The 13922-nt window shown below is 39.1% G+C and overlaps 2 protein-coding genes across 2 annotated transcripts; one reads left to right on the plus strand and one right to left on the minus strand.

The window, feature by feature from the left end:
- Positions 1-166: 166 nt before the first annotated feature.
- On the minus strand, positions 167-4625 carry tchp (trichoplein, keratin filament binding; the record flags this gene model as incomplete). Its single annotated transcript, XM_079222557.1, has 12 exons — positions 167-493; positions 581-724; positions 908-1093; positions 1186-1267; positions 1370-1542; positions 1643-1709; positions 1804-1916; positions 1996-2169; positions 2731-2799; positions 3096-3152; positions 3274-3484; positions 4435-4625. The coding sequence occupies 12 exons, from the start codon at positions 4623-4625 to the stop codon at positions 461-463; spliced, it is 1500 nt and encodes a 499-aa protein (XP_079078683.1). The 3' UTR covers positions 167-460.
- A 1478-nt stretch (positions 4626-6103) lies between these two features.
- gltpa (glycolipid transfer protein a) lies at positions 6104-9547 on the plus strand (the record flags this gene model as incomplete). The annotated part of the gene is made up of 5 exons (XM_079222195.1): positions 6104-6206; positions 8675-8733; positions 8818-8951; positions 9065-9215; positions 9365-9547. 5 exons carry the CDS (start codon positions 6104-6106, stop codon positions 9545-9547), a joined length of 630 nt encoding a protein of 209 aa, XP_079078321.1.
- Between the last annotated feature and the right edge of the window lie 4375 nt (positions 9548-13922).

A 13922-nucleotide genomic window follows, 5' to 3' on the forward strand; every position in this document is an offset into this window, starting at 1 on the left:
CAGATGATGAATTCATCTGGTTTAACTTTGCATTGCCTTAATACAAAAAACTGAAATTATTTGATTGAAATTGTTTTATTTAATCTATAAATTCAGGATAGAAAAAATATACAGCTAAAGAAAAAAGTGCAAAACAAATCCATTCTTTCTTTTCTACATATTCAAACGACCAGCATGAAATTATTTACATAAGGATGGCACAATATGACCTCATAACCTACGTCATTGCATCATTATTTAAAAGGGAATAAAGGATAAGCATTTGTGTGCATATGTAAGAGATGTGAGACTAAATTCCCAGTCCTTGATCTGTTCAAAACTTTCATTTAAATATTGCACTCTAAATATAGGCATGTGAGCTTTTTAAGACACACTTTGAAAAATTGCAAAACAGCTCAAGCTGATTTACAGGTAGAAAAATATACATCTCACAATTCTGTTTTGACTTCAGTCAGGTCGCTTATGTCCATGCTGATCGAGGTCTGCTGTGAATCTGAAAGAGACAGTTTCAAGCGTATTTCAACATGAAAGAGCATTTTGGACCTTGGAAAGTTAACGTTCAACTTGACTCATCTTTTACCTTCTCCTGGTACCCTCTCTTGGCCATCCTCTGCATCTCCAGCCTCAGCTCCTCCTCGTGAATTCGAAGGGCCTCCCTGTCCTCCTTCTCTTCCTGCTCTTTCCTGCAGTGCTCCTCCCGCTGCTCTTGGCGCTGCTGCTCCACCTACAGTCGATGTACAGAAACACTTGTTTACACTGTTTTCATTTACACTGTTTAATTATACAAAGCATATAATCTGATCCTGTGCTGTGGGTTGAAATGCCTGTTAATGTTTCTTAAATATACATTTAGCTGTGTGGGTCCAAAAGTGCTATGAAAACATAAACCACTGCACTCTGTGCCAACCTGAGCATTTATCGCTTGCATCCGTGCCGTCCTAAGCCACTCTTCTTGCTGCTCCTCCTGGCGTTTGGTCTCCCTCTCCAGCTCCAGCTCCTGGATCAGTTGTTCTCGTCTCCTCAGGGACTCCTCCTGAGCCGCTCTGTTCTTTTGCATCGTAAACTCCAGCTGCTGCTGTCTGCCCAAAAGTACCTTTCCAAGAAGAAGATGGGAGAGTTGTTAAGTAGTCATATCTTTTGAATTACGTTCAAATAGAGTCCCATCTTCATTTTAAAACAATTCACCTCTTGCATAAGCCGTTCTCTGGCTTTCCTCTCCTTCTCCCACTGGGCTTCTCGTTTCTCCCACACATGTTGAGCTTCTTCTCTGTAATGGATGAGATGCAGGTGCATGAGATGAGGTTTGTATTTGAGGAGAAGCGGGAATCCCTTCCTGCAGAGTCAGAGCTTACTGAATCTTGGTGCTTACCTGTGTAGGATGTCAAACTCAGCCTCCCTCTCTTGCTCCAACTGAAGCTGCTCTTCGATCACACGTTTCATCCAGGCAGCATCAGCGATGGCCCTTTCCCTTCGTGCAGTCTCCATCCTCCTGTCCACCTGCTGTCCTTCTAGCAAGGCTGCCAAGATCTTACGGTCGGCCTCCTGGAGGCCACAGATGACATAGAAGAAGGTGTTGAAGCCAGTCAAGTTGGATTACATGTAGCAATATATACTGTAACAAAAGTGGGTGATGTAGACCAACCAGTTCCTCCTGCACTTGTTGGGCTCTTCTCTTCAGCTGAGCACGATATTGACGGACCAAGAAATGCCTGGTGCAACACAAATCCAATTAACCCAATGGCTCGCGTGAAAGAAGTATCATATTGATTTAGATAAGTTGGCTAAATAAAGCGCTTCCTTTACCCCATCTCGGTCTTCTTCCGTCTTTCCTCCACCGTTCTCCTTTCCTCCTCCATCTTCTCCAGCTCCCATTGTTTGACCAGCAGAGCTTCCTGCTCCTTCTTCAAGCGAGTTGCCTAAAAGAGAAACAAAGCTTAAAAAACACATCTGTGATCATTTCTCCAAGCGAAAATACTCTGTCCACATTCTAAATACCTCCTCTTCCCTCAGCTTCAGTTCTTCCATCTGTTTGCGAAGTTCCTCCGCCCTCTTCAGCTCCTCTACGTTCTTTTTCTCTTCAGCTTGCTTCAACCTCCTCAGAGCCTCTTTTCGGGTCCTCTCGTACTCATTTTCAAAGCGTGTCTTCTGCACCTGCTCTGCCACTTCCTGCTACATGTTTGAAGAGATGGTCACTTACAGTAGGTGTCTAACTTTCTTAATTATGTACCATGTTGAGCGGAGTAGATTTCAGACTTGATACTGTGCTCACAGATGACATGAGCACTGTTTAATTAAGCATGAATTTGTTCCATAAATAATTAGTCACCTAAAAGGATAATGAAAAAGTTTAACAACTTGTGGGTCTGATGTGTCATCACTGATTCGAGGGAGGTGTTTCAATGTACTGCAGAGCAATTTCTACACATTTTGTCTGAGTAAAATTTTGTAATAACCATGGTCTATCAAAAAAAAATGATGCACAGCACTGTAAACTAACCATAGAAATTTACAGTGCTATTACATCGGTTTTTATATGAATGGGAATGTCCGTTGTCTATGTAAGAATATTAATTGCTTTGACCTGTCGGCCCTTGCTTGCTTGTTGTTCCTTAGGCCACTCACAACAAGGAGCTACAGTTCAAAAACACTTGTCATTTATAGAAAGTTATCAAAACTTGAATAAAAAGACAATTAACTATTTTTGTCTTATAGCATATATGGGTGTATTACCTGTTTCTTGTCATATATCTGCTCCTGCCATTGGCTGACAACATGATCTTTATGTAATGCTGACTCAACCTGTGGACAGATTAAAAGAGCGATTAAGGACAGAGTAGAGACAGAGATACTGATGAACTTGAACCTGAGCAGAAGGGATACCAGAACATTTTATTCTCTTAGGTCAACACTGGAATCAAGTTAACAGAAAGTCATGGAATAGCTGCATCACAAGCCCTATTCGTTTCCAGATCGAGTGGACGTCTTGATAAAAAGTGTCTGTTTTCTCTTGCAGAGCTCTTCAGACACTCAGGATGCCGGATTCATCACTTCATCGATAGTGAGACTTTAGGTTTGGCAACTTGAAACTTAGCTACCTCTCGTAACTCTGTGGTGTTTTTCTTCCAGTGCTCCCTCAGCAGCTCTTCGGCAAGCTATGGAGGAAAACGAAAAGAAAAAGAGAAATAACCAGGATTATACCCTTCTGGCAGAGCACCATGATCACTACTGAAAAAGGAAATATACAACAAATTCAATTAATTTAAGTAAAACTACCTTTTTTCTTCTTTCTTCCCTTGTTGTACGAAGCTCTTCAGTCTTTTGCACCAGCTGACTTTCCAATGTGCTCCTGTCAGGAACTACTTCCCTCAGCTCCGCCTCCAGCCGGTCTTGTTCCTCTTGAAGCATGGCCCTGAGCCGATTCCTGCGCCGCTCTAGGCTGGCCTTCTTTTCCTCCTCCAGTCTCTGTTTATGGTATGCCGACATACTGACAAAACGGAGGAAAAGAGACTTTAGTTCTGGCTTTATTTTCTGTCATTTGTCTGCTGAAACCAACAGGCGTTCAGCAGACATACTACAAGAGAGAATACTTCTGGTTTATTTGTGCCCTTCATTATTCATATACACATTTACAAACATCACATTTATGCAAGGTTACATACATGTATGAGGAGACACACTGATATTTTGTTACTGAGCCCAATACTAAACATTGAAAAAGAGGCATTGACTATTGATCTTGGTGAACATCAAAACTCTATTACTATGATATTTCACAGTGGAATGATTATTAATGTTGGTTGTCATGAATGTACATGTTTACATTACTTAATTACTTGTCAATACTTACGAATGTTCTCTCTGTTACGTTATTACAAGCCACTGAGCAATAAATTGGAGAACCCTCAGTATTTACACATGTAAAATGAAACCCTTGTTTAAATAATGTGAAATGTGTTTAAAAAATATGTATTTTGACATTTGATGATCAGACAATTGATTGATCTATCACCACATATGATGATAATAATAGTAGTATTTCCTTGAACACCTTCCTTTATGTGGCCAAGCTTACACAGCAGATTAGTCAGGTCTTGAGAGAAAAATCTAACCCTGATTTTTGTTCCAAACAAAACGAGCCTGATATGTATTCACAGGGAGTCATAGTGTGTAGATCTCTATCTCTCTTTAAACGTTTGAATACAGACACCGTATATTTAAAAAGGTTGATTACTTACATATCCTCTAGTGAAGGGCTGTTGTAGCCCGTTGGCAATCATACAAATAAACATGAACATGGAACACAAAACACAAGTCCCACTGAAGTGCTTTGCTTTGTTTTACCGCCCACTACTGCAGAGATGTCTAGAATGAAATGATTAGAGAAAGCTGTTTGTGGTGACAGAGTAAGTCCAGTCCAGTGGTGCATCCAGTTACCTCTGCTGGTAGGACTGGCGGGAGCTCCAAGCCGCCTGTCTCTGGCTGCGGACACCCTGCTCTCGAAAGTACTGCGCGTGCAGCTCCCACTGCTGTCGACACCGGGCCTCCTGCTCCCGCTGCCGGGCCAGCTGTCCGGCCAGCACCCGGGATCGATTGGGCAAGTGGGCCGAGAGGGTCGGAAGAGCCATTCCTGAATCATATGATTAATATACAATATCAGAAGAAGCCAGCTCAAACCTACGTTGCTTGATGTATTGTTCATTGTTAACGCTACTGGCCAACCTTGGCAACCTGAAGTCGAGGCTTATTCATTCAGAAAACAGAAAGTATCCAGTTATGTCTTTGCTAGTATTACGTGTTATGGGCCATAGCGTTTATGATGTAGCTAGCTGATGCCAATAAACTAAAACCAAAACGTTAGCTAGCTAAACAAAACGCTAACGTGACAGCTCTCACAAACAGCCAGCAACACTCAAGGACCATTTCAGCTCGATAAATAATACTTACTTACCTTTTAGAGGTAAGCTGAGTCGCTTTCTCTCGATGTGTGTTCAAAGCAGTCTACGTTTTGCATTACTACACAGACAAATTACGGTTATTCAAGTATTGGAGTGAATCCTGTTTTCATTAGTTACCCAGACACTTCCTAGTTACTCCTACGCTACGGAATGACGTAAAGGTCAAAATTGTTTAAAGTTGAATGAAAACGCGAAACGCCTTTCCGCCAAGTATCAGCGTACCCATTTTATATTTGAAATAAAGCCTAGCAACATACTTCCTACTTTATTATATTTCATGATCATTTGTTGAATAGCCTAAACCGGTTTTATTTTAAAGAAAACGGCAACGTTACTAAATAAAGCATTAATGACCGTTGATAATGTATTTGGACATTGATTTTTAATTCACAATGAAAACGCTGGCAATATCGCAAACATTAACTAGTTAGTATTACTGTTATTATTGTTGTTGTTAGAATAAATCATCGACTTCACTTGGTCAGAATTAAATAATGAATGAAATTATAACAAAAATGTCATGAATACATATATTAATGAAGTGGAACTAAATGGCAAATTAAGGCAAATGATCAGGCTACCAAAAGTGTAATTGAACACTTAAAGAGGTTCCGCAGAAATCCATTAGTTGGCAGTAAAGTAGCACACGTGATTGAACACAGAGGAAGACCAGTCAGCTGATTAAAGCACATCAGGTTCCGTTCTTGTGTTGGTGCTGGACTTCTGTCTCAACGCTTTTTATCGGTCCTTTTACCCGACAGGTGGCGAGGCCCCGGATCTGCCAACAACAAGCCAATCACACGAGCCGCAGGCTTGATATTAGGCTGCTGGGTTCAATGTAGGTGACTGTGTGTCTGTGTGTGTGTGTGTGTGTGTGTGTGTGTGTGTGTGTGTGTGTGTGTGTGTGTGTGTGTGTGTGTGTGTGCGTGTATGTGTGCGTGCGTGCGTGTGTGTGTGCGTGTGTGTGTGCGTGTGTGTGTGTGTGTGTGTGTGTGTGTGTGTGTGTGTGTGTGTGTGCGCGCGCGCCCTGATGCGTTCGGGGTTGGGTATGGTACACAGTTTCTTCTGGTGTCACTGTAAATCCGGAGTGGAGGTTTGAGAGCCTGTTGCTCTCTTTTCAGAGGTACGAGTCTGTCCGGACTGAAGAGATGGCTCTGCTAATGGAGCACCCGTTCAGACAGATGCCAGCTGACAAACAGGTGGAAACGAGACCGTTTCTGGAGGCTGTGTCATACCTTCCACCCTTCTTTGGTAAGTGAAGTTTCCACAGTGTGACACCGTTTAAAGACCACGTAGGTAGACTCCCTGGATAATATGTTGTGTGGAAATGAATGTGAAAAAAATGCATTCCCAGATCTATGTCACTGGCTGCAGAAAAAAAGGTTCCTCTATAATGTATTTATATTCAGCCTATATCCTGAGTTATTTGACTTGTGCAGTTACAGTATATATAGACCATCCGATGTCGCCGATATAGTGATATTTATTCGTTTTAATCAAGATTCACAATACATATGATTTCCGCCCGTTGACTGTTACATTGGCTTAACATGCACATACTGTACATGTTTTTTTATATGACACAAATCCCCATGTGGTAGACCTTCTTCCACCATCATGCATCTTACATGTGGGATTTGTTCAACTTTAATTAATAAACACTAAACTTGATGTGAGAACAATCTGTCACAACACTTCCATCAAACCTAATGAAACGATCTCACTCTTTCCAAATGATAATCTTTTTTGGATCGTATTTCTCACCATCAAGCTGACCACAATCCTTTAGCATGCATAATTTAATCCACTGGCCTAGATTTTAAGTTGTGAAAATTGATTAGTACAGTGTTGAGTTCCCCCTGCCCATTCACCGGCGGCATGATGCACCAGGGCATCTTTGTGTGACTTCATTCTGTATTAATATGCCAAAGGTCCTCTATTGAATTTGCCATGTGAAACCCTTGAGAGGAACCACGTCTAATGTCAGTATTAAGCTCTTTCCTCCTTGTCACCATTGTTTTACTTGGCCTCGAAATTTATTGGCCAACTTTCCTACAAGCTATTAAAGTTCTGCTCACTCTCATAGTACATTCACTCAGTTGTTTTAAATTATTTTGTCTACTTAGACCTCTTCTTCTACATGACAGTACTTCCTGAATCCCCTGTTAGGTTTACACCTGTTTTAAAGCAGGACAAATCATATTTTCATGATTATTTTAAGTATGGAGTAACACTTTTGTGGGTGTGCAGGGCCAACAACTGAACAAACAATGTTGTTTGTTAATAAAAAAAAATATTCAATTACTTATTCTTGCCAGAGGTTTATAATAGGTTTATTTCAGTGTTTTTGTTAAATAGATTTTACTGTAACTTTCAGAGAGTTTTGTTGTTTCCGGATGCTCTGTGTTTTTGTAGCCAAAATCTTGTTAAGAGAGTGGAACATTTAGACAGAGCCATACAACATAAAGATGTCTCCGAAACAAGATACGTTGCCATGCTGTGGTGATGACATTAGTAGTTTCCACTAACAGCTCAATAGCTGAAAACTCTCTGTTGTGTCGGTGGGTCAACGGGAGTCGTGTGTGGTCGGGACTCTAGATGTCTCATTGTTCGCCATCCCGTCACCAAATACTCACTTAATGATAATACTGTGATACTGTGTCTGTGAAAACAGCAGACACTGAAGACCTAATCTAGCAATGTAGACTTATTGTAGACCACATGAGTGTTTTAACCACTTTAGTATGTTTCCAGTATTCCAGTATTTCGTGTTCCATATTTTGTATTCAGTATTATTCAGTAGTACTATTCAGTATTTAGTAGTATTTATTCAGTATTCAGTATTTCAGTATTTAGAGTAACCTTCTGAAAATCTTGCTTTTCCTAACCTCCAGTGGTTTGACTTCTCACCTCGCTGCAGTGATGTCCAGGTTTATTCCAGGACCCTGTGACTTAACTGTTGGGTGTGGTTATAGGTGCAACATCAAATATAGGCTTGAGAGAGCAGCAAAAACAGTTTTTCAGTATTGAAGGGAATTCTTGTCAATTGTCAAGGGGCTTTGTATTGGATCCTCCTCAACAAATGAGCACGGAGCTCCCGTGTGTATACCTGCTTGGTCCACCACTTAACTAAAGCTATATCATACATAATGTAAATCAATTGAAATATTCAGATCAAGGAAGCAATTGCTGCACAATTTCATAAATATCCAAAATTATTGTTCCTTTTAATCTTGCTTGACATTATAGATTTTAAATACGTGATTTTGACTTGAATGTCATGCAATGTGAGTTTTTAAAGACATAACTACTAAAGAGACTGTAAGGTGGAAAATTAATAGTTTTACACCCCAGTTAAATGTATAGTAGTATTTACCAATATGAATATATGTTATAGGGATTTATTTAAATGGATGTTTTCTGTAAAGCTATAGCAAATTAACATTTAATGCATTCCAGTAATGCTATTGAACACATATTTAGACATTTGTATGATTGCAAATTTGTAAATGCAATTAAAAAAGATATTAGATAATATCCACCAAAAAGCCACTCAAGTTTTTACAGTTATCTTTTCAGCTTTTATGTTGATAGAGGTTTGTGGTCACCATCAGATGCTCTAAATAATATCATAATATTCTCATATAGGCTCAATAGTTTTGTTTACATGTGTAGAATTTCACTCCCTATATTCTCACTGTGTAAATATTCCTCCTCAGACTGCCTTGGATCTACTATTTTTGCCCCAATAAAGGCAGACCTATCTGGTAACATCACAGTAAGTATGATTATTCTGTCATGTGACCTAAATTAAATCTGTGTAAACTTATAATACAATAAAGAGGTTCTGATTACCTCGTAGAAAATAAAGGCGGTTTACGATACCAACCCTGGACGGTTCAAGACACTTCAGCATATTGTGGAGGCAGAGAAAGAAATACATGGAGCAGAATGGCCCAAAGCTGGAGCAACGTTGGCACTTATGTGGCTTAAAAGGTTTCAGAAATGTTACATTTCAGGTTTTATGGATTGTTGGGTTTTGAGTGTGCATTCAATTTTAAACAAGGTCTGACCCCATAACCACTGTGCATGTGTTCCTTATTGCCCAGGGGTCTACGGTTTATTCAAGTCTTCCTACAGAGCCTGGTGGATGGGGAAAAAGATGATAGCAACCCAGACCTCATTCGAGTCAATGTCACTAAAGCCTATGAAATATCCCTGAAAAGGTATCATGGCTGGTTTGTGCAACAGTTCTTCAAGGTGAGTAAAGAGTTGTCTTCTATGAGAGATTCATATATAAGAGAGCAGTAATATAATTTTGTCTATGCTATTTATTAAGAAATGTATCGCAGAGCCCACAAACTCCACAGAGTTAAGCACATATTTGGTATTTTGATTTGCTCTTCTAGGCAGCTCTTTTCGCTGCTCCATACAAGACAGATTTCGTGAAGGCCCTCTCCAAGGGTCGGGATGTCAAGGAAGGGGAATGCTTTGAAAAAACCCGAAAATTCCTCATCAACTTCACTCCCACTGTTGATGCTATTTATGAGATGTACAGTAAGTTGAAGGCTGATCTTGATTACACAGTGTGACTCCAAGACATTCCGCTTTACTCAAGTGATCCACTTAGTTTACAAAGCAATTTACATTCTGCAATCTACATCTTGAAATGGCTTCCTTCCAGTCATCTGACAGCTCGCTGTGGGAGTTAATTTACAATACTCTGTAGTTACAAGTCAAATATTTGCACAGTTTGAATCATCTGTGTGCCTGCTCTGGCTTTCTCGTTAGGCCTTTTCCTCACTCTTGGTCAACTTTGAGGCTTTTTCCTAAAACAGCTGAAGATTTAAACTGAGTATTTCTTTATTTGCCAGATATTTATGTACATAGTTATACCAAGAATAAACGTGCAACTCAATAAATGTTTTTGAAAGCTTTAAGTAAGGGTGAGAGGTGTCTGATGTTAACAGATGTATATGAGCCAGATCCCGATCAACACTGAATATAAAACAAAAATGTAATCCCTGTTGTTTTACAGTGGATTTGAAATTCTTACAATTTAAATTTGCGGTTCTTTATCCAAACATAAGATAAGGGCTGTGTTGACTTGTAATCATATAACAAAATGACAAAATGACAAAATGACAAAACAAGAATAAAAAATGTGGTATGGCTATGGCTTCTAGTTTGATGTAAAATTATCAACATTTAAAGCACATAATTCACACGATTATTAAACAGGTGTTTTCATCATACACAACAAATACTGTTTAGTTGTCCATGTTTTTTTTGGGTAATGATTTATAGTTTTTAGTTTTTAATGAACAATTTTACTTCTATGTTATTACTCCTGAGTTATTAATTTAGTTATACAAAACGTACAAAACATATGAATAGAATGTTTTTCGGCGTAGTTTTTGAAAAGCTCATTAAGTACAAGAAGCTGTGCATACATAATTGTAAAGAGCTTTTTATACTGCACTTCTGTTTGTGCCTTCAGCTGGAACTACAAAGCATTTAAATAAAAAAATATAATCTTTTCTGCCTTTTAGTTCTTTATATTTTTTATACATGTCACTTTTTGTAAACCAGGCAGGCTAATTAAAAACAAAATGTTAATTATTACTGAAAGTGTGGTCTCTTTTATACCATGCAATGCAGGACTTGAATAGGTATCTTAACTATTGTTCCAAAGCACTGCTTCATCAGCACTAAGTGCCTTCTCTGTCCACTCTGCTCTCAGGTGCTTACGTAAAACTGAATGTGAATGTTCTTTAAACCTCTTTGTCAAGGGGATATAAAGTGTTGGAATAACTTTTTGCCTTCTACATGGTAGTTTGATAACATTTCAGATGCTTAGCAAAACTAGATTAAATGTCAAATGGGATATTTTGAGAGCATATTAATCTTGAATAAATGTTGGTGGCCTTGTTGGTGTGCTGAATTGCTCGTCTGATGTGTCTTTTGTGGCTGAAGTTATGTTGCAGTGCATGTATAGTGAAACATAACAGTTTGTATTTTCAACTTATATAAACCATATAATTTGCAATAAAAGTATGTGCAATATCTCATGTGTTTGCTTTACTTGTTGTGCATCTCTGCAATTCCCCACCACAGTTTGTCCTATCACAGATCAGAATAGGCTATCTGCAGTGGTGGAAACTAAATTAGTATGTTAGTATGTCTTAGTACAATTATGAGGGAGAATATGTATGTGTTGTCACTATATTTCTACTACATAAAAAAAGAGCAATTTTCCTCTTTGATCCGCATGGTCTCCTTTTGTAATAATGCAAGTATAACCTAAACACTGTAATGCACAATCATTGTATTTGCATCTCTTGTTGCTGGGCTATTAAAATACATATGCGACATCAAATGATTATACAAATAGTTGTCGGATATTTATCCAAATCACATAACAAAATAGTGACAAGATTTGGAGCTTGTGAAATGTGTTGATCTTGGCCTTGATGGTCAGGGGAAAAAACATGAATGTAGCCAACACAGATCAAAAACTATTACAGAAACCAAATAAAATGTGGAAAAAGGACTCAAATTTAAATGAAATGTGTATAATGGAATAAGGAGTGCAACCCTTACAATACAATATGTATTGCACCCACGAGCCAAATTCACCCAAATGATGCAAGGTGAAAACTAGAGATTATTGTAAGGAGGAACATGGCTTTTTATATAGATTTTGTTGTACTTTTCTGAGGAAATCAACGCTATCTGTGGCAGATGGGCATGACCAACAACAGCTCGTAATAAACACAATACTCAAAAATCTAAAATGTTTAAATAACAAAGCTATTTGAAGTTAAACGGCTAATATATGTGTGTCTTTAATTGTTTACCTTGTTGTGGGATAGTCTACTGTATAGACGTTATACACAATTCGGATGATAGATTTGTTTCTGGCTAATAGGAGGTTTAATAAGGAGAATAAAGTGTAACTGAATACCTGATTTATACTCCTATGCATTCTGATGAGTGGGTGCTGTCCAGACATACAAATTACTGACGCATGCAGTGTCAACAAATATGGACAGCTACAGCACTTTGGAAAATAGCAATATGGCATGGGGCAACTAGATTTGATGAATTTACTGTTCTGTACAAATAAGACCAGGATTACACCCTTTGGTTCCTCCGCCTCATTCCCTGCAGGTGAAAGATTACTTCGCTGGGAGGAGAGTAGGTGCCATCTTTGGAGATATACTTTTGTGGTTGTAGCAACTCGAATTCTACTAGCCACTAAATTAGAAAAATGAAACAACTTAATGCTTCATGACAACTTTTGTTCAACGATTGGAAGCACATTGCTATCGCGAGACAATCAGCCATTACAACTGCTTCACCCGATTTTTGTGCTGATTAATTATACATTTCCAGAAATAAGAGAACAGGCATGTGCTGTGATGTGATTGTAATGCTACACAGTGGTTATGGGAAATACAAGATGCCTTTGGGAGAGGCGGGGAGGGGGGTCTGGTTAGAGGGTGTTAACAAATGAAATGGCATTTTCAAATGGCATTTCAATGTTAACACCAGCATTGATTGTTTCATCACACTACAGTTATATAATTTAGTCTATGGCTTAAACAGTTTAAGTGTGCAGTTACTCTGTAATCTTTGCACGTGTATGGAGTGGTTTTAATACAGCACAAGATGCACCAAATTCTGTCATTGCCTCAATAACCAACTGTAAAATAGGTTGTGCAGAATTATTTCATTTTAAGAGGCTGACAATTTGCTTGTGAAGTTTATTAGTTTACTCAATATTTGTGGAGATATATACTGCATATATAGTTTCTAAATTGGCAAATCAACCCCTATTTCTGTCACCTACTTCATTGTAGCATTGTGATTATTGGAATCATTCTAGACAACGTGCCATGTTGGTAGACATAGACAATAAGTGAAAGTATACCCACGCAAAAGCCACACAGCAAGCCATATTATTTGCCTGAACAATGTCCCAAAAGGCACCACAGCGAGACCTTATGTTTGTGACTCTCGTTAGCCGACGACAGCACCCACCTGTTTCTCAAAGCATACAGCCACGCCCTTAATTATTCATACTTTAAATGGGTTATTAATTTCAATTGTTATGAACAACTATATTAACTATAGAGACCAACACAGCTGTTGTGTCAGGCTGTGTAACCCTGTGTATTTCTGCTGTAAAGGTGGACATTTTAACACGGAGGTCGATGGGGTTCACTCCCCTCTGGAGGAGCATCAAGTGCCCATTCAATGAACTATATAGGTGTGGGCATGAAGCCAACACTTCCGCGTTGGCTTTACTTTTCAGCCTCGGAGGTTGCCGCTTGGGCGGGACGCACGAATCAGAGGGATACTGTGATTTAGTCAAAGCATTTAGTGTAAACCCGAGCAGCGGACAGAGGAGCTCAGCACGACGCAAACGAGGGAGAAGAGCTGCGGACGAGTTTACTTTGTGAAGAAACTCAGAATAAGACCCTCAGATTAGATCAAGGTAAACAACACCTCTGTTGATGCCATCGAAGGCAATGTTATATACATGAGTGTGTGTAAGGAAAACTATTTAACTGAACTCCGCATTTTAATTATTAGGACCTTGTTTGAGAGATAGTCGGCTCTTAATGATTCCTCAAGTGTTTAGCGATAATTTTACATTTGAAGTCATTTGACTACAAACACGGGTGTAATGTGGCCATCCTGCTCTGGATAATGTCACATCAACAGTGACAGTGAGGAGGAAGTCCCACATCTCTGAGGCTACTAGAAACCCACATTTAGAAACTTTCCCAAGTGGATTTATACTTCCCGACAGAGTAAGTGGACAATGTGAGCTTTGGGTCTACTTTTTGTTCATTTCATTTCATGATTTGTTTTAATACTCAGTGGGTCGTCTGCCGTCAGACAACACCACCTAACAACTAAATCCTTTTCTCTTAGTCTGTTATAATAGTTTATCAA

This window comes from Taurulus bubalis, assembly GCF_910589615.1.
Source record: "Taurulus bubalis genome assembly, chromosome: 8".
NCBI classification, from domain to species: domain Eukaryota; kingdom Metazoa; phylum Chordata; class Actinopteri; order Perciformes; family Cottidae; genus Taurulus; species Taurulus bubalis.